This window comes from Malaya genurostris, chromosome 1 (assembly GCF_030247185.1).
Source record: "Malaya genurostris strain Urasoe2022 chromosome 1, Malgen_1.1, whole genome shotgun sequence".
In the NCBI taxonomy this organism is placed as follows: Eukaryota; Metazoa; Arthropoda; class Insecta; order Diptera; family Culicidae; genus Malaya; species Malaya genurostris.
The window spans coordinates 128,172,100-128,193,093 of NC_080570.1; the positions used below are offsets into that span (position 1 = coordinate 128,172,100).

The following is a 20,994-nucleotide window of genomic DNA, read 5'->3' on the forward strand; positions in this document are numbered from 1 at the left end:
GATCGCTGATCCGGACGCCTACTGCAGTGTTGTGTTTCCTTCCTCAGAAGTCGAGTCAAGAACTGATCAATCTAAAACACATGAAGATTACGTAAATGAAAAACAAAAATCGTTTGATAAAGACTGTATATTTGAAGAAAAACACGGTTGAGTCACACACGCATTCGCTTAGAACTTTTCCAGTTTGGGGGGAAGAAATTCGGGAATTTTGTTGGGAAACATCCAACAGAGTCATGTTGAGAATAGGGGAGTTTTTTTTTTGTGGCAAATACGAACCAAATCTTGTGTGAATATGATATTTAAAGCAACGCCTTGGCATTACATTCCTTTTGTTTGAATTTGACCTTCTGTTTCAACATACTTCGCAGCCGATTCATAGCGTACAGAATCATTGCATGGCTGGTGCTGCGATCCTACTGACACTAAGAATCCTTCCAGGTCGGGGCTCGAATATACGACAACTGGCTTATAATATCAGCGCCCTATCCATTGAACCACCAACCCTGGCTCAAGACATTCGAGGTGTATCAAAAAGAACAAGCCTGGGAATGGTAGACCCAAGAAATGCAAGATCCATGGCTGGACCAAGAAGAGAACGAGCATGACGACCCAGCCCTTCGGTTCGTTATTTAATTGTATGGTGGAATCTGTTTGTCGTCAAGAAGTCGTACTTTATTATAGATGCACCGTTACAATTCAGGCAGCGAGACAGTAAAATTGGCAAAATACAGACAATCAACTAATACGAATGATTTCCCAAACTCGGAAGTGTGAAAGACACATGTCAGTTTTATTTGTTTTCACTTCCTCCAGTTATGTCTGTGACATTACCCACCCGCCTTTTTAGACAAATTTTGAAAAAAAAATTTTATAGCTGTATTTCTTGCTTTAAAAATGCTTTAAAATTTCGGAACATATTTTTTTCAATCTTCCGATTTTGGTACCTCTCTGGACTTTTCTACTAATAAATAAATAATTTTTGAACGAATTAAAGTGCTTAGGTTTCATAACAGTTCGGCTGAAAAGTTCGTATCGTTTAATAGAAACACACATTTTTTTTTGCCAAAATTCGTTTTTATTATTCAACATAATTGCCATCAGAGGCGATACAGCGATTATAGCGATCTTCCAACTTTTCGATACCATTTTTGTAGTACGATTTGTCCTTTGCCTCAAAATAGGCCTCAGTTTCAGTGATTACCTCTTCATTGTTTCTAAATTTTTTACCAGCGAGCATTCTCTCGAGGTCTGAAAACAGGGAAAAGTCACTGGGGGCCAAATCTGGAGAATACGGTGGATGAGGGAGCAATTCGAAGCCCAATTCGTTCAATTTCAGCATGGTTTTCATCGACTTGTGACACGGTGCATTGTCTTGATGAAACAAAACTTTTTTCTTTTTCAAATGAGGCCGTTTTTTTTTAATTTCGTCCTTCAAACGCTCTAATAACGCTATATAATAGTCACTGTTGATGGTTTTTCCCTTTTCAAGGTAGTCGATGAAAATTATACCATGCGAATCCCAAAATACAGACGCCATAACCTTAGCGGCCGATTGTTCGATTGTTGAGTCTTTCCACGTTTTGGGTTCGGTTCATCGCGTGCAGTCCACTCAGCTGACTGTCGATTGGACTCCGGAGTGAAGTGATGGAGCCATGTTTCGTCCATTGTTATGTATCGACGAAAAAAATCGGTTTTATTTCGATATAACAGCTTCAAACACTGCTCAGAATCATCAATTCGTTGTTGTTTTTGATCGATTGTGAGCTCACGCGGCACCCATTTTGCACAAAGCTTTCTCATATCCAAATATTCGTGAATAATATGTCCAACACGTTCCTTTGATATCTTTAGGGTGTCAGCTATCTCGATCAACTTCACTTTACGGTCATTGAAAATCATTTTGTGGATTTTTTTTCACGTTTTCATCGGTAACAGCCTCTTTTGGACGTCCACTGCGTTCATCGTCTTCGGTGCTCATATGACCAGTACGAAATTTTGCAAACCACTTACGAATTGTTGCTTCGCCCGGTGCAGAGTCTGGATAACACTCATCAAGCCATTTTTTGGTATCGGCGGCACTTTTTTTCATCAAAAAGTAGTGTTTCATCAACACACGAAATTCCTTTTTTTCCATTTTTTTCACAATAACAAAAGTAGCTTCACTCAAAATGCAATATCTCACAAACTAATAATCAGACAGCTGTCAAATTTATACACGTATCTTTTGAAGGTTGGTACTAACTGAAAACGGTATGGATTTAATTCTAGTGGCGCCCTCTCATAGAAACGATACGAACTTTTCAGCCGATCTGTTAATATGTACGCCGGACTAAAATATATTACATTTTCCGAAATACCTCCGTTACCCTCCGTTCTAGTAGTTGAAGCACCATGCTTCTCCATCTGATGGAGCTTCAATGGAGGCGCACGGTTGTTTGTTATGTTTTGTTAGGGTAACTACATTTTCAAAAAAAACATGAAACCAACACACTTCAGAAGAGATTGAAGAGATAACTTAGCAAAATTTGAGTAATCAGATGTGCAACGTTAAAAAAATCTGATTACTGAAGGGAAAAAGAAACTCTTACAATTGTCGTCTCTTACGACATGGAAGCAGGAACCCAGTAGATCTATTCTTGGTTATTTTTTTTTGCAGCCGTACTTCACACGGCATCTAGGCTCGTACTGTCCGTAAAAAGATAATAGGTACTACCAATCTCCTAGTGGACCCCAGCCCCTTCAATACTGAAGAGCTCAGAGTGGTACAAAAATCGAGAATGTGAAAAAATATGTTTCAATTTTTTTCAATATTTTTAAAGACTTCAAAAATTTGTAAACCGTTACAATGCCTCAAATATCCCTGATTTTATTTCGGTGAATCGGTTGCTTCAAAATTCAGATGAAATGAAAATCAATAGAACCACCCTAGCTCCTTCAATCAGTCCAAGCTTTTTCAATTTCAAATGTAGCTTTATGGTAAACCGGTTTTCATCTATCTAGTGTTGTGTTGATTCCTTTTCCATGTGACTAATATATTCAGTAATATTACTGTGGTATTCTTGAGAAAACTGCTCATTGAATAGAAACAGTGAAGTCCATTTAGAATCCGAATAATAAAATCATCTGTATTTCGGTAACAAATTGACCAAAATCTCTCGTTGGACCTAAACTGTGGGCAGTTGGGTGGATTAATGTTTTTATCGATGAAATCTACGTTATCATCGCGGTACAACTGGATGACTTCCCGGTCGTAGTAGCAACTCGCCAAATCCGGTAAAAGCTTCACGGGATCTTTATGGGTTTTAGTGAAAGGTAGTACGCGGTTTTCGACGTATTCTCCCTTATACAGCTTCGAGTCCATCGTCTTATTCGTCAACCCTTTGGTCTTCGCTCCGCAGCTACATAGCCATTGCCAAACCATCTGTTTTTTTACAAGTTTGTTCATGAAAGCAAACCTAAACTTCGCAGGAACATCTCCTCGTGCCGTCACCATATGAAATTTCATCATCGATGACTAGACATCCTTAGTACTTCGTCAAAACCTGCTGGAACAATTTCCGAGCCCTAGTTTTGGTGACGAAACTTTGCATCAACGTTCTGTTTAGTTGCTTGCTTGCACGGTAAGAACGATATCCTGCTCGTAAACGAATTCTTCGAACGGTACTGCGAGCAGCAGCGTATTTTTGTGCGATTTCATTATTTGAATATCTAGGGTTTGCTCTGACGGTTCTCAACACCTTCTGCGACAGCACTACGACGCTTACCTTGATTCACTCGATCCACGCTCCCTGAAACGTTTTAGCACATCATACACGGTTGATTTGGCGATATTCAACGTTTTTGCGATTTTTATTGCAGACCACGTTGGATTATCAAAGTGGGTGAGCAAAATTATTTCTCTCTTCTTAGCTTCCATCTGGAATAACTTTTGACTCACTGCACGAAACACCGTAAAATTTATGCTACGGAAAGTGAGCGCCCAAGTTAACAAACCGCTGTAAAAGAATTCTTGCAGCGGTTCCGTGCCGCTGCAATACAATCACCCCTATTCTGTATTTCGATCGAATCGGATTTTGTCGAACGAATGTAAAAATAATATAAGTGATTCTGGATTCTTTAGTTTCGAAATACCTTTTTTTTAGGCCTTCTGTTTGTCAAAATCGGTTCAACCATCTCAGAGAAAAAGTGAGTGAGCTCCGTTTTGAAGATTTCGATTCCTATTATTAGTACTTTTGGAACCGCATTCTAGGGACCGGTATAGCCGTTGTCGGTTCGTATGGCCAACAACTTTCTTAGCTCCTCTTTTACATAGTCACTCCATACGACGGCTTGACGCTGTAATCGCGGAACCAGAAGTCGAATCCGGACATAATTCAAGAATTTTGTGAAAGACCATAAGACCTATCTAAGTTCAAGAAAATCGGTTGAGCCATACAAATTTTTCTATAAAATCAAACTATTGAATTCGCAGCCTGCAATTTCGGAACCGGAAGTCAGATCCACATGAAGTTCAAAAATTTTCTATGGGGCAAGATTGGTTTTCATTTGAGCATAAGTTTATCAAAATCGGTTCAGCCATCTCGGAGCAAAGTGAGCCGAAAAGGGATGCAAAATTTCTCAAACGTCTTTACCGGATGAACGATAGGAGATAAAATATATGTTTTTTAGAAATGGTTCAAAGGAAGCAAGAAAACAGTTTGCTTGCATGTTCAAGTTTAGCTTCGATAATGTATTTTTCGCAAATTTTTACTTTTGATATGTCTATCTTTCACCATTCCCGAATCCGGTTTTTCATTGAGGTGAAGCTAAGCTGATGATGGTTTCAAGCTTTGACAAATAATTAAAAAACAATTTGTCAGGTTTGGATGAATTTCGAAGTTAATTTTTTTAAATAAATAAAATTGTGAGAGTACGTGGACTTCGAAAAGAACCAAGAATTTTTGAAAAAAAAAATCTTCTTTCTGGGAATTATGAGACTCAGGTTTACAATGCTGCTTTCAAAGAAATTTCTGGATACTTGTATAGCACGAATGTATATGAAATACTTTTTAATTGGCAAATCGTGTTTCAATTGAATCTGTATATAAAACAAAACGACATTTATAAAAAAAATCATGCAAAATCTAACGAAATCGATCTTTCTTACCGTTTTGGAAAATGAATGTTTTGAGGTCCACTAAAATTCCTTAGTTTTCACACTGATTTCATGAGCAAATATTCATGAATTTCATGTATTTCCAATGAAGTTCAAATTCGTACAAATTTTATTTATCGGTGCAATCAAGTATGACTTTTGAGAAAGGCGGAAGTATGTTTGCATACCCTTTTTTCATATCTTCGAAAATTCTTAACTGTGGAAAAATGGTTTACAAGACGAGGTTTTATGAAATCAATTGGGTCCCCATAAAAAATACACTGAAAAAAAAGTCGAATGTATTTTAATGACTTCGAAAATAATTATCAAATTCAGAATATCACATCTTGCAACAACATCAATAGATTTCATTTAAACATGTTACATCTTACAAAAGTTGTTACATGATTAGTTTGGCACATTAATAACATGCTTTCGACGAAGTTTTCAGCGTTACTTGTTGGCAGAAAAGGCCATTTATGCAAAATTTTTGAAAGATAGCTGCATCAAATTGTGAATAGACACAAGTTTAATCTTTATGATGGCCTAGACCTTTTTCATCATTCCTTCAATTCTTCTGCTAGTAGTTATCTTGAAGAACACAATTTCTATTATCAGATCCAAACATCTTCTTGGTTTTCATTTTTAAATTTTAAGTGTGGTTACTCCATTCAAATTCAATGTAAAAAGCTACCTAAGTAACCTAATCCCCGTTCTGAGAAGCACTTCCAAATATTCACTTCTACCGGATGTTTGACAGTACACTGAACGAAACTGATACTGTTTCCCAACTAGACACGCTTCACTCAAACCCTCGCCCAAACTGCTGCTCCTTCCATGGTAATCGCTTTAATCAAACGCGAACATTACGCTTTTCGGTAAGTCGAAGTTTTGTGCACGTTTAACGATTTTGGCGTTTAGCTTCTCGTAAATTTGCTTCTTACTTGTTTATTCCTATCTACATCTCTACTCAATCACTTTGTCTTGACTTCAGTACATCGCTCTCGTTTTCCCATTTAAACTTGTCAAAACAAGTTAGCCTTGCCATTACTGAAAAATGTTATGAGTTGTGCCATGACAACCGGGCATAGAGATGAGATTCATCAAAGTAAGCGAAACAAAAACGCAACCATAACATTAAATTTTTCTCCTGATAATTTGAAAATCAAACCTAAACAATGACAAGTGCCACCACATAGAAAAAAATACCTAAACAACATATTTGAAAACCACAAGCGTGAGTCTCGTTTTTTTCGAATGCAGTCTTTATAATTCCGTGAAACATCTGGAAAGTTTACAAGATTGATCCTGATCATCGTGAACGTCAAGAAAAAAAACGGTTGTGCTGCTGTCGTTGATGATGGCATCATCTGGGTAGGCAGGAGGAGAATTCGATCGAAGATGAACATCAACCGAATGTAAAACCTTATAGATATGCTCCCTCCCCCGCAAATATAAAGAAAATAAAACTGAATAGAAAAATGCTGTACGCAAAGGAATTATAACGAAATTAAAAACTGTGTCAACGTGGTTATTTCTTTTTGGTAGTCGTATAAGAGTTGTATGTGTAACAGTAAACGAACAAATGAGTAACATGTAAATCAGAATATGTCTAGCTGTCAGTTCATTCGTTTTATTAACAAGAACTATTTGTTTCTCTAGAAAGTAGTTGTGTAGTAGCGGTAGTCGTATGTCACGAGACTTTCATTGTTTGTAACGTCGTTCTTCGGTTCATAGATCCTTTTTTGTTTCCTCCATCTTTGTTGAACTACACTACCGTTTGTACGATTCCTGAAAACCCTAACCACACATATTAATCTGTTCTTTTTTAATTGTGATCCAACCAATATACCATTAAGTTCATGACTACGCATCGTATTGAAGCAAAAGAGATATCTTTAACCTTCCTGTCTAGGTTTAAGTAATATTTTTTATTTGATAAAACTATTAGTCGTTAAGCCTAATGAACATAGGAAAACACTTATAACTAGTTGATAAACGAGAATTAAACTACGGAGAGTAAAACTTGAACACGATATTAGGATTGCTGTATAATAGAGAGAAACGAACGAGTTAAGTAGGGAAGACACATAAACCTATAAATGGGAATGCTATTAAAGTACGAGCTGGAACTGCTCCGCTTTGCTGACAAGCCAGACAGAGACAAAAGCAACCAACTGTTTAGTCAGAACAAAAAAAAAACAGTAGACATCATAATGAAAATTGAAACGCATAAACCGAGTAGTCAGCGTAGATTTTCGAAACCTTCAGCAAAGACTCAATCTCATCGCAAACCACCCGCAAATGGGAAGCGATCACTCGAACATTGACAAACTTTCAGAATAAAAAAAAATCTACCCCACATGTAAAAAGTACTAAATAATGCAAATTTGTTTGAAGAAACGTATGGTAATATGGAAAAAAAAATTAAAAATTTGAAAAATTACACCAAAAAAATGAAAACAAATGCTACGCAAGTTAAAAAAAAACAGAAAAATGAATACAATATTATATGTGACATTACAATGAAACTATATCATATGTAATAAAACTTCAATTAAATTGAACTGATAATGCTGATGTTTTCGATCCGAAATTATCCCCAAACAACTTGTGCGTCTGGCAATATATCACCAATTAGCTGACCCGTCGTCTTCTTGTCAAAGGTCTTATGCTGTTATTGTATCTTTCCATTGAATATGTTGAAAGCTTTTGTTACGCAAAAATTAAGTGAATGCGCCGATCGTCATAACATGTTTTGAGTCAGTGCATCGAACAACGATTGTAGATCTCTCTCAAACTAATGGTTTCGACATATGGGATAAAAAGTGAAGCAAAAATAAGTTAGATGACTACTTTAAATTGATTCCGTAAATTTACAAAAGCTGCCCTCGTGACTTATGCACCCCGATTCTGTATTTCGTTCGAATCGGATTGTTTCGATCCGTTTCGTTCGAAATACAGAATAGGGGTGGTAGTTCGGAACTTCTCGCTAGTCTGGTGATTCTGCATTTCGTTCGAGTTGAATTGTTTCGATCGAACACGAAATTTTGCATTCTCTATCTCGATCGAGTTCGAGTTTTCCATACAAAAGCAACACTCGATCGAATTACAGAATGCAAATTTTTCGTTCGTTCCAAAAAAATATGATTCGATCGAAATACAGAATAGGGGTGATTATTTAGTCCTGTTTGATGAATGTTCGTAGCGTGACTATCACAGGTACAATTTTCGATTAGCAATTTAGCGATAAAACTCTTTTTTTTTTTACTTTTTATTTATGACTTCTGGTCTGTCAGTAATTATTTAGTAAATTTCTGACATATCAAAGACTCGGATGATTCGCATCGCTAAGTTCAACTCCTCTGGTAGAAGGTGAAAGTTTAGATGCGAGAAACATTCTGCTTACTCAAATGAACCTTATTACGTCGCATTTTTTCGCACTTTATCTTCAAATCCTTACTCTTACTTGAGTACTATGACTCTATAATTTTCATATTCTTTCTCCCGTCACAATCGCTAGTTAGTTTGATATTGTTAAAAAACCGAAAGATAAAATGAGTAATTCAAAAATTCATTCGAAAGTTCAAGTTACCATTCTATTAAATATTGTGTCCATTAACTGTTACATATTTCTCACATTGTACTAAACAAAGCCACAGTTTTATTGTACTTTCTGAAAGCAAATTGAGTATATTGGGAAGAGTCGACAGCCTAGTGTTTCATCAATAAGTATTGAAGGAACTTGTTTGAATTTTTGATTGTTAGCAAAGTGAGTGATTTCAGTTACCTCTATCCAAATTTCATCCGAAATATTTGATTTCTTCAAAAGAAACAAAAAAGAAGAAACCTCATTCTTGCGACGGCAATGGTAAAGTGTAACGGATGTAAAGCTTCGTAATGCTTATAACTTTTTAAAAATATAACACATTACATATTACATTACATTGTTTTGTAACATCTAAAACTTACAAAAAAGTTACGCATATAACGATTTGTAACGCCTCTCACGCAAAAAAGTAACGCAGGTGCAGCTTCAAAACGCCTAAAAATTATTTCAAATAACAAATATAACGGCAACGCCTCTGACTTACAAAAAAGTAACGTGTGTAATACTTCGTTACACCTGTAACTCTCAAAAGAGTAACGCATGTAATGTTTTCAACTCACAAAACACTAACGCATGTCACATTTCGTAACGCCAAAGTTTTACAAAAAAGTAACGTATGTAACGCTTCGTAACGGCTGTGGTTCACAAAAAGTACAACAAGTAACTTACAAAAAAGTGACGCATGTAACGCTTCATAACGCCTACAACTTACAAAAACAGTAACGCTTCGTAACGACTATAACATATAAAAAAGTAACGCATGTAACGTTTTGTAATACCTACAGTTTAAAAAAAGTAACGCATGAAACGCTTCGTAACATTTATAATTTACGTAAAGGTAACGCTTCGTAACGTCTATAATTTACTTAAAAGCAACGCATGTAACGTTTTGTAACGCCTTCGTAATGCCTATAAGTTGCAAAAAATAACACATGTTACACTTCGTAACGCCTATAACTTACAAAAAAGTAACGCATGCAATGGTTCGTAACACCTATAACTTCCTTAAAAGTAACGCATGTTACGCTTCGTAACGCCTGTAACTTACTAAAAAGTAACGCAAGTAACACTTCGTAACGCCTATAACTTACATAAAAGCAACGCATGTAACGTTTTGTAACGCCTATAGTTTAAAAAAGTAACGCATGTAACGCTTCGTAACTTTTATAATTTACGTAAAGGTAACGCTTCGTAACACCTATAACTTATATAAAAGCAACGCATGTAACGTTTTGTAACGCCTATAGTTTAAAAAGGAACGCATGTAACGCTTCGTAACATTTATAATTTACGTAAAGGTAACGCTTCGTAACGTCTATAATTTACTTAAAAGCAACGCATGTAACGCTTCGTAACGCCTATAACTTACTAAAATGTAACGCTTATAACTTACAAAAAAGTAACGCATATAACGCTTCGTAACACCTATAACTTGAAAAAAAAAACGCTTGTAAATTACATAAAAGTATAGTTTCGTAACGCTCCATAACACCTATAACTTCCTTAAAAGTAACACTTCGTAACACCTATAACTTACATAAAAGCAACGCATGTAACGTTTTGTAACGCCTATAGTTTAAAAAAGTAACGCATGTAACGCTTCGTAACTTTTATAATTTACGTAAAGGTAACGCTTCGTAACACCTATAACTTATATAAAAGCAACGCATGTAACGTTTTGTAACGCTTATAGTTTAAAAAGGAACGCATGTAACGCTTCGTAACATTTATAATTTACGTAGATATAATTTACTTAGAAGTAACGCATGTAACACCACAGACTAACAGACAGGACACTCAAATTAGTTTCTTCAATCATTTTAACGGTCATTTCGAATATTCCTTTATTTGAGATAGTACTCACATGTGTCATGATGGCGGTACGTTACCCTATCAAAAACATCCTGTCTGTCATCTAGACTGTGTTTATTTTTTTCATTTACCAACAGAGTTGCCATTCATACAGAATTACCTGTAATGTATTGATTTATATGAATTTCATGCAGGATATATACATATACATAATTGTGCCTATTTCTCATCCTCCAACGCAATACAAAATCGAATCCGTTTTGTTACAATATTTACTTGCTTCTGGACTGCCGACACTTAATTTCGGGTGAAAACTACCAACACAATAAAAAATAGTCTAGATGAACGACGTTGAGTCAAATAAATGGTTACCTTCCAACATCGCGAAAAAGTTAAATATATTATCAACGTAATCCAATAATTTATTGTGACGATTCATTTTCAAATATTTTGATGAAATCAGGCATCCGTGCAAGCAGCTGATCGGTTTTGACAAACGAGGGGAAACCAACTAGTAAAAAAACTTTTACATAACACAAGGGGTGTACAGATAGTAAATAGTTCGCGCAGTACAATATAGGTGGAACTAGTGCATCACGAAAAATTATTTTCATAAGAATTTACTCATACTGTCATGTCTGTTAGTCTGTGGTAACACTTCGTAACGTCTGTAGTTTACTAAAAAGCAACGCATGTAACGCTCCGTAATACCTGCAACTTGCAAAAAATAACACATGTTACACTTCATAACGCCTATAACTTACAAAAAGTAACGCCTATGATTCACAAAAAGTAACGCATGTAACGCCAATAATTTATAAAAAAGTAACACTAACGCTCCGCAACGCCTATATTGCCTATATTGCTCAATAACTTGCTAAAAAGTAACGCACTTCACGCTTCGTAACGCCAATGATTCACAAAAAAGTAACGCCTATAAATTACAAAAAATTAACGCATGTAACGCCTATACATTACATTATGCTACGTAACGCTTATAACTTACTGAAAATTTACGCATGTAACACTTCGTAACACCTCTTACAAAAGAGCGACGTATATAACACTTCGTAACACCTATAACTTCCTGAAAAGTTACACGCCGTAACTCATTTACCGCAAAAATCAAACCCTTATCACGGTTTTAACATTCATAATTTACACAAAATGACTCATATGATTTGTAGCCCTCGATTCAAGAAAATTATCGTATGCAACGCTTTTTTGTCTCTTTAACGTAAGGCTTCCCACCATTTTTCTCGCTTCGCCAGACACTCTAACTAAACAGATCTTTTGGCAGATTTTACAAATTCTACCAGAATTTGTCAAATCTCACCATATCTTTACGCTTTTGGCCTCTAAACGATAGGTGGCGAGACCGTTTTTTTGCTCACGGAAAATGAAACAAAAAAATTAAAATTTCCTTGTATTTATAGGTGTTAGACACAGACAAATCTAGATAAATTTTTGAATCAGAGATAGATTATTGAAAAAAAATTTGGCATCGAATTTCTTTTTATTCAGTCAACAAAAAAAATCTAGGTTTTTTTTTCGAAGCTTCGACATTTTATTGAATTTGACGAGTATGAGATGGACAATTTCCTATCGCTACGAGAAATATGAATGCATTAAGTCATATTATTTATTGCACATGTATAATATCGATATTCCGTTTCGGGAGTTTTTTTATTTCTAGTTTGAAACTGCGAGTTATTTGAGCAATTGCTGCTGGCTCTGTACGATAAATAACGTGAAATACTTTCATGGGCGTGGAAGAAACTGTTGACCGACATTAACCGACTGATGATGATAGAGGAGTAAATTCGACATTTCCTAAATATATATACCAAACGTGTTAATCAACCCATGTTTTTTCTCGATGTTTTGCTTTTTTCATTTGAAATTGATTTACTCTATCACAGCTTTATTGCCATTTTTTTTCTTGAAACAAAAAATCATCTCATCAAAACTACCGAAATGTTTGCTATTAGTTATATAAAAAGCATGCTGTGAATAATTTTATTTATTATTTCTTATAATCGATAAAGTACGGCTCAATAGCAGAAGTACGGTTAAACTGCGAACAGCTTTAAATTATCACATTTATAAAATAATAGTTAACTTTCAAGTTCAGCAAATGCCGTTAAAGGAACAAAAAAATATATGCTAATTAAATGCGTTTTTAAAAGCATCAATTTTAATCTAGTACAAAGTTTCAAGTGTCGACATACTGTTGTGCTTAAAATCAGTAAGATCAGTGTTTTCTTTTTCTTGTTCACTAATTGCTAAGATCATTTTAATACCGAACGGTTCTAATTGTGTAAGTGGAATTGTGTCGGTCAGAACTCTCACATTCCCTATCCTTCCATGAGTGAGGCTAGACGGCTTCGGAACCATTCGAACCAGCGTGTGTTTCACTTTTCCACGAGCTCACAGGGATGTGCGGCGCCGGAAGACAATTGCGCAGCGATTGAACCAACTGAATGGTATCGAAAAGAGCTGAAATAGATTGCACATAGTTATTTCCTTTTTTACCTTCGAATTTTTTAGACTTACTTTTCTGTAGGCTCTCTGACTGTTTCCCGTACGGTTTGCACATGCTAGGACGAATGAACGTCTTCATGCGGGAAATGTTGCGCATCAGTTCACTGAAAGCCCGAATAATTTTATCCTGGCTCACCGCCAATCCATCGCCGCGATCCTGAGTCCAGGCGCCATTGTGCAGTGCCAGCAAATCTTTACTGGTCGACATGTTTTCCAGCGGATCAACGGCCCCCCTCATATAGTCGGACAGCTTGTGACCGGTGTCCATGTTGACTGTTTGCAACGGTGGCTGAGAAAGTTGACACTGAGCGGCAATTTGCGATGGGCTAGGTGTAACCTGTTGCACCGGTGGTTGAGCAACATGCGAAAGTGGAACCGGTTGAGCAACTCTAGGAACATCGATTGATTGAGACTGTTGTTGTTGTTGTTGTTGCTGCTGCTGCTGCTGCTGCTGAAGTAAAGTAGCTGCAGCAGCTTGTTGGCTATTGACCACAGCAGTTTGAATGGTGCTAGTGTTGTTACTGGGCACCAACTGCGGTGACATACTGGTCACTTGTGCTTGCACAGCTTCGTAGTGTTTCTTGTCCAACTGTTGGAGAACTCGTTGTTTCTCAAGATTTGTCAAACTACCAAATTTTTCCAAAGATTGTTGGGCCATTGCACGGTTCTGCTGTTGTATAATCGCTGCAGTGATTTGTTGTTGCTGGCTTGTTTTTGGCATTTTCACTTGAGCATTCATTGTTTTGCTGGCTGGATCAACTGCGCCAATATCTAAACCTGATTGCCCCAGCTGCTGCAGATGGGCCAGATAATCGGAATTCAGATGAGTTGCTGGATTAAATGATTGTTCAATAAAAGGACCGACTCCCATCTGTCCCTTATAGTAACGACAGGCAGGACTGGGACACGATTGTACAACTTCCACTATAAATTCTTTTTCCATTCCTAGATTTTCTCGACCGATCGTATAGGAGTCTAAAACAGCTCGAACCGTCGCTTCCAAACTCAGATGTAAACCGTGAGGACCGGACATGTGCTTCAGCATCACTGCATTGGCAAAATGTTCATAGGGAAGAATTATCTTACCAGACTCCCGTAGCACTAACCTTCCTTGACTGTCGAGTGCTACACGGCTAGCCAACACCTGCAAGTATGCTGCACTTGGGAGAACCGGTGTATCTTTCAATTCGGCAAAACATTGCAATAGTTCAACCGATGGACTCCATCCCTTGTTCTGTAGATACAATTGGAGCAGCATATACAACTTCTCGGTGACATATCCCGCACCTGATTGATCTCCCCCATTAGTATGAGCACCGGTGACATTTGCGCTGTTTCCTGCGACGGCTGCTGCTGCTTGGGCGGCGGCTTGTGCCGAGTGGCTTTTGGCCAGAGCTATTTTCATTGCCTCAGAAAGATCCATAACCCTTAGTTGAGAGTTCAAGGTGATGCATGTACAACCAATACGTTTAATACATGGTTAGTGTTGATACAGCTGCTATTTCGAAATTATCATTGAACAGGTGAAAATTTCAATTCAAATAATCAAATATGGCGCTTATCGAATCGCACTGATATTGATTGCGGGAATGCGATACGTGCTAAATTTTCAATGAAAATAATCGTCAACGGTCATTAATTAATCACTAATAGATTCACATCACGAATCCAAACAATCTAACAAATGAAATACTGTAAAAATCTACCTTTTTGCATAGTTATTTAACAAAATCCAACTGGACTTGGAAGCGAAAATCGCCCGACTGTGCGATAGGAAAGTAAACACTACTGAACAACTGAACAGAAACGAAGAAAACCGACGCAAATTTTCTTTCGCACACATTTCCGCAATCATGATATCACCAACACTACCCGCATACGCATGGCTGCCAGATGGCTGACTAAACGCTGCCAGCTGGAAAAATATGGCTGGCAGACATTCTGCACTGAGCCAAAATCGCCCATTGGTTTTATGTGAAAAATCACATGCTTATTGAAAAATGCCTATCACATTATATTCATATGCAGCATGTAACATTTATATGTTCATTTATAATTCTTAATTTGAATCTCGATCACTTTTAAGTATACAGCACTTGCACCTTATGTGTGAAGCACGTAAGCAGATTTCATTTCATGTGTAAATCACATATAAATTACGTGATTGTAAGCTGTGAAAAAATGTTCGAATTGAAAATGGTGGCAAGTAACATAGACGAGAGTGCTCGCAGATTTAGAATTGCAAGTTGTTTGCTTGAGTTTTTGTGCGTAAGTTTATACGAGTTTTCGAAGAACATAATGAAAATAATATACTCAACATTTTTTAGAATGCGAAATAGGCTCAACTGTGAACAGGACGGTCGGACAACAGCGACATTTTCGCTTCATATATGCAACGGAACGCAAATTTGATATGGACGCAACAGTGTGTAAGGAATAATAACTTTTAATTTTGCTTAGATATTTGTTATAAAAATAAGTAAAACGCACTCAATTATATATCTCACACAAAGAAAACGTGAAATAATTTCATATAATAAATACCAGCCGTACTGAAAATAAGTCAAAAGATTAGCGTTTGATTACCATTAGAAAAACACATGGAAGTTGAATGAAATTCATATAATCAATACATGAATTTCAAATAAGACACATGTGATATTCCAATAATAGGTAAGTGAAATTCACATAAAACATACGTGTTATCAACAATGATTTTTATTATGTGGCACATATGACTTTTATATATAGAAAAAGTAACTTTTACGTGCAAAGTATTATGGAAAATAATCATATGTTTTTGCATTTGAATACTAAGTGATTTTTATTTTGAGTGTGGTGACCGGCTGCCTCACCGCTGCCAGGAATACAACTCAAACGATACAACCGTATCCACCAGGATTTTTCCACATTGAAATCTTTGACATTTTCAGCGAAGGTGAGAAGATGAAAACGCTCGGCTAACTTGGATACAGGCGACTTTGTTTTGTCAAATTGAATTTGACAACCGTAACTGAATCAATTTTGGTAGCCTTCTGGTGGCCATGGCTGCCCAGGTAGCCAAAACGCTATGCGGGTAACACTGACTCTCGCGATCCCACCTACACTGAAAATTTCAGTTGCATATATTCGAATTATTCTTTCAAGTCACTTCCCGAATAAATCTTTACATTCACATTTCGAGGATAAATTATTGTTCCGTTCTATTTTATCCTATTGTTTAGAAAACGATAAATCGTCGTTCCGGGTAATCTTAATGACTATTTCCCTTATGGTCAGGCTACATTTTACAGTATACCGAACAGGCTGCTAAATAACGCCATACAAAAATGGCAATTTTCTCGGAAAATTTTAAGTAAAAACGATAATATGGCAAAAAAAATTTTAGCATTATTCTCGCTCAGTGAAACAACGTTGATTTCAGCGTCGTCGTTTCACTTCTATCGATTAATGTAAATCTAATGGATTTGATTTTATCCTAGAGAAGAACTGCCGCTTTATTCAATTCAGCTATAGCTGTATTTGAGTTAGTCATGCATTTGTTTTGATAATATATTTCACATTTGTGTAACTTTACAGATATTAAAGCTCCAGTAGTTTATTGTACCGGTTTGTAGCAAGTGAAAAATTATCCTTGTGCATGATGTAGAGTAGGGACAAAATAGAATACTTAATATATTCGTCTATCTTCGGTATGAAAAAGTAGATGCTATGCTCCATAGAAGATAGAGTTACTCTAAATGTGGATTAGAATAATCCAGCTGGTCTGACGCGAAATAAAACTTTTGAATTCACTCGATTATGACTTTAAATAAAGCCATATAAAACTATACTACAACGATATTAAGTGAATTCGTGCCAGATGGCTCAGCAGAAGTTCTATATAATTATTTTAATCAACTGTAATTTTTTGTTACTACAGCATATCATACAATAATCATTTACAATATTGCTACAACAAATCATATCATCTGTGTACAATACTTTGTAGTTGAATAAAAACCGTGTTTATCGTTAAATCAAACACATGCCATAACAAATGAGACTACCACAACACGAAAGATTTCTGTATAATTTGAACTATACCAGTTGCTATTTGACATTTCTTTACAAAGTGTAATGTGACAGGTGATTTATTGGCATTATAAAAAAGCGAGAATTTGCTTACTCACATAAAAATCTTCGTCAACGTTTATTCAGTCAATTTTTTCAACAATCATTCAATTGTGTAGTGAACTATAGAATGATCTCGCCATGAGTGAACCAAATGAACAAAAGCTACCGTCGATACGAAAGAATACAATTATTGTTGACTTCAGGCAGTGCAAAATTCGACCTTCGATACGAGAACTTGAAGGTTTGCTTAAGGAGAAAATGCATCTTGACATTAAACGTGTGCATTTACTTCAATGCAATAAGACCAATAATGTTGTTTACATCCAGTTTTATAAATAGTTTGATGCAATTCAATACGCTGAAGACAATAATAATGTGCACTATGTGGAGCACGAAAACATTAAGTGCAACACTCCAGTATATATGGAAGATAGTGCTATAGAAGTGCGTGTGCATGATCAAGCGTCATCGATCCTTATATTCGCAAAACTATGTCCCAATACGGAGAGATTCTCTGTATCGAAAAAGAAAGTGGAAGAACTTTTTCCCCGGTATTCTAAATGGCGTACGCTTGTTACGCATGCGCTTGAAGAGGCCTATACCTTCTTATGTGACTTTCAGTCTGGATACAAGAATCCCGCGCAAATCACTTGACAATGACAATCAGATGGCCACATGCCAATATTGCCAAAAAGCTGTTCACTACGGTAAGCCATGTGATAAACTGGACAAGGAGACAACTACACCTAAGACAACGGAGCTTCCCGCTCGGGCTTTCGGCTGACTGCCATGGCCACCAGACGGCTACCAAAATTTATTCAGTGACAGGTGTGACAGGTGATTTATTGGCATTATAAAAAAGCGAGAATTTGCTTACTCACATAAAAATCTTCGTCAACGTTTATTCAGTCAATTTTTTCAACAATCATTCAATTGTGTAGTGAACTATAGAATGATCTCGCCATGAGTGAACCAAATGAACAAAAGCTACCGTCGATACGAAAGAATACAATTATTGTTGACTTCAGGCAGTGCAAAATTCGACCTTCGATACGAGAACTTGAAGGTTTGCTTAAGGAGAAAATGCATCTTGACATTAAACGTGTGCATTTACTTCAATGCAATAAGACCAATAATGTTGTTTACATCCAGTTTTATAAATAGTTTGATGCAATTCAATACGCTGAAGACAATAATAATGTGCACTATGTGGAGCACGAAAACATTAAGTGCAACACTCCAGTATATATGGAAGATAGTGCTATAGAAGTGCGTGTGCATGATCAAGCGTCATCGATCCTTATATTCGCAAAACTATGTCCCAATACGGAGAGATTCTCTGTATCGAAAAAGAAAGTGGAAGAACTTTTTCCCCGGTATTCTAAATGGCGTACGCTTGTTACGCATGCGCTTGAAGAGGCCTATACCTTCTTATGTGACTTTCAGTCTGGATACAAGAATCCCGCGCAAATCACTTGACAATGACAATCAGATGGCCACATGCCAATATTGCCAAAAAGCTGTTCACTACGGTAAGCCATGTGATAAACTGGACAAGGAGACAACTACACCTAAGACAACGGAGCTTCCCGCTCGGGCTTTCGGCTGACTGCCATGGCCACCAGACGGCTACCAAAATTTATTCAGTGACGGCTGTCAAATCCAATTTGGTAAAACATAGTCGCCTGTATCTTAGTTTGTCGAGCGTTTTCATCTGTTTACCTTCGCTGAAAATGTCAAAAATTTCGATGTGGAAAAATTCTGGTGGATACGGTTGTATCATTTGAGGTGTACGTTTGGTAGCGGCGAGGCAGTCTGTTACCAGAATGGCTGCCAGCCATATTCTGTATGTTGGCAGCGTTTATTCAGCAGTCTGGCAGCCATGCGTATACGGGTTCCTTCACATCAACCCCAAGCAACCCCAGTACACCTGTGACAGCTACCAACAACAATGAAGCATTTTCTTCAACGAATCCATCAGTATCCCCTACAGAACAAAGTGCGATAGCTGCAGTGAACAACTTACCCTCCAACCAATGAATGACGAGAAGGACCACGGCAATGGATGACGAGAAGGACCACAAACAAAGTGCCCCTCAATCCTCGTAGGAGGGAAATGGAAGCTCCTCTGCTACTAGAAAATGAGTGACAACGAGATCCAATACAAAAAAAAATATTCAAAAAGTTGGCTCAATCGGCCACGTGAAGCTTGTACGCAAAGAGGCCTGAATTAAAAAACTTTTCGATATTAAAAATCTATATAAATGGCATCCCTGATTCAATGTTTCATAACCAAAAATCAGTACTATAAATAATATGCGTGTACTTTGACAGCTCTTGGGATCTATTTTACACAGTAAAAAAGGAGTATTTTTTTTGAGTAGCCTTTTTAAATCATAATAGTGTTCAAAATAAACACACGTTGGTTTTGTTACAGTTAGCATAAAAGTTCTCATTTACGAATGTTAATGCGTACCGTATATAGAATCAAAAATGTGTGATGAAGAACACATTGACGCTACTTCAAACGAAGTAACTTCCATATCAGATCTGTGTGTTCAAGCTACTGACGCTGCAAATACTTCTGACCAAGGACCCTTGCTGTCTAAAAGGCAGCGAAAAAAGATGCTAAAACTACAACAATGGGAAGTAAAGAAAAAGGAAAAACGGTTGAAAGAGAAAGAAAAAATGAAGCAGAAAAAGCTAGAAGCCATCAAATCCGGACAACCGGTACGAAACGGTCCCAGCAGGAAAGAACTGAAACGGAATAAGGTGGACTATAGTAAATCTGACATTACGGTGGTGGTGGATCTCAGCTTCGATGGAATGATGATCGACAAGGATGTGGCGAAATGTGTAAAACAATTACTCAGAATCTACACGATGAATCGGAGATCGGAGAAACCGATTCCTCTACATTTCACCGGGATAAAAGAAGGCGGTGCTATCGAGAAACACCTTAAACGAAACGATGGCTATCAGCACTGGGATGTAAAGTTCAGTGCCGATTCGTTCTTGCAGAAATTTGATAAACCAAAAATTGTTTATCTCACAAGTGAATCCAACAACGTTCTGTCACAGTTGGAAAAGGACCATGTGTACGTGATTGGAGGCTTGGTAGATCACAATCAGCACAAAGGACACTGCCATGCGCTGGCCAGTGAAATGGGTATCAAACATGCTCGGTTGCCACTGAGTGAGCATATTGTGATCAAAACGAGAACCATTCTAACTATCAATCAGGGTAAGCTAGCAACCGATTTATAAAAGCTAACTAATTTCAGATGTTTTTTTTTCTAGTTTTTGAAATTTTGATGAAAATTCAACTCGGAAGGGAGTGGCAAGATACTTTACTCGAAGTGTTACCAATGAGGAAAGGAGCCAAACCAATCGATGAAGCTTCCGAGGAGACTGTACAGATCGCAGATGAAAATATGAATGCTAGCTAGCGTCGTATTTGAGTTTTGATTTTTATCGATAATGAATTGTATTAAATTGCGATATATTGAATTGTATATGAGGTAGGCAAATGTTGTAGGGGTAACACAATTCACATTGATCAAAAAACATTTTTCGTATGTATTCTATGGCATTGTGCCCAGCATAGACGGGTATGTAATACTGAAAATTGTTTTACTCAACGCAGTGAACTTTATTTTCCAGTGCCAACTTGACTATCTTCGATTCGTGTCCCTGTACATAATTTGCATTATTTGATTTATTCAACTGCATTTCTAATACCGTTCAAGGCGGATTTTTTCTCTCTATTCAACTCGAA

The 20,994-nt window shown here is 37.0% G+C and overlaps 2 protein-coding genes across 3 annotated transcripts; one reads left to right on the top strand and one right to left on the bottom strand.

Moving 5' to 3' along the window:
• Window positions 1–12,105: 12,105 nt before the first annotated feature.
• LOC131425736 (uncharacterized) lies at window positions 12,106–14,948 on the bottom strand. 2 transcript variants are annotated; one of them, XM_058587844.1, is made up of 3 exons: window positions 14,807–14,948; window positions 13,113–14,701; window positions 12,106–13,055 (listed from the first exon to the last, which is right to left on the bottom strand). In XM_058587844.1, exons 2-3 carry the CDS (start codon window positions 14,521–14,523, stop codon window positions 12,934–12,936), a joined length of 1,533 nt encoding a protein of 510 aa, XP_058443827.1. In that variant the 5' UTR covers window positions 14,524–14,701; window positions 14,807–14,948; the 3' UTR covers window positions 12,106–12,933. The 2 variants fall into 2 exon arrangements, with proteins under 2 accessions (XP_058443827.1, XP_058443826.1); XM_058587843.1 differs by having other exon boundaries at window positions 13,113–14,915.
• A 4,657-nt stretch (window positions 14,949–19,605) lies between these two features.
• On the top strand, window positions 19,606–20,731 carry LOC131425248 (tRNA methyltransferase 10 homolog A). Its single transcript, XM_058586983.1, has 2 exons — window positions 19,606–20,460; window positions 20,517–20,731. The coding sequence occupies exons 1-2, from the start codon at window positions 19,710–19,712 to the stop codon at window positions 20,663–20,665; spliced, it is 900 nt and encodes a 299-aa protein (XP_058442966.1). The 5' UTR covers window positions 19,606–19,709; the 3' UTR covers window positions 20,666–20,731.
• Window positions 20,732–20,994: the final 263 nt, after the last annotated feature.

Bases quoted from the DNA above. Each gene is read 5' to 3' on its own strand.
- LOC131425248 (XM_058586983.1), top strand. From the start codon at position 19,710: ATGTGTGATGAAGAACACATTGACGCTACTTCAAACGAAGTAACTTCC. The intron at 20,461-20,516 runs GTAAGCTAGCAA...TTTTTTTTCTAG, and splicing joins CATTCTAACTATCAATCAGG to TTTTTGAAATTTTGATGAAA.
- LOC131425736 (XM_058587844.1), bottom strand. From the start codon at position 14,523: ATGGATCTTTCTGAGGCAATGAAAATAGCTCTGGCCAAAAGCCACTCG. The intron at 13,056-13,112 runs GTAAGTCTAAAA...AATCTATTTCAG, and splicing joins GTCAGAGAGCCTACAGAAAA to CTCTTTTCGATACCATTCAG.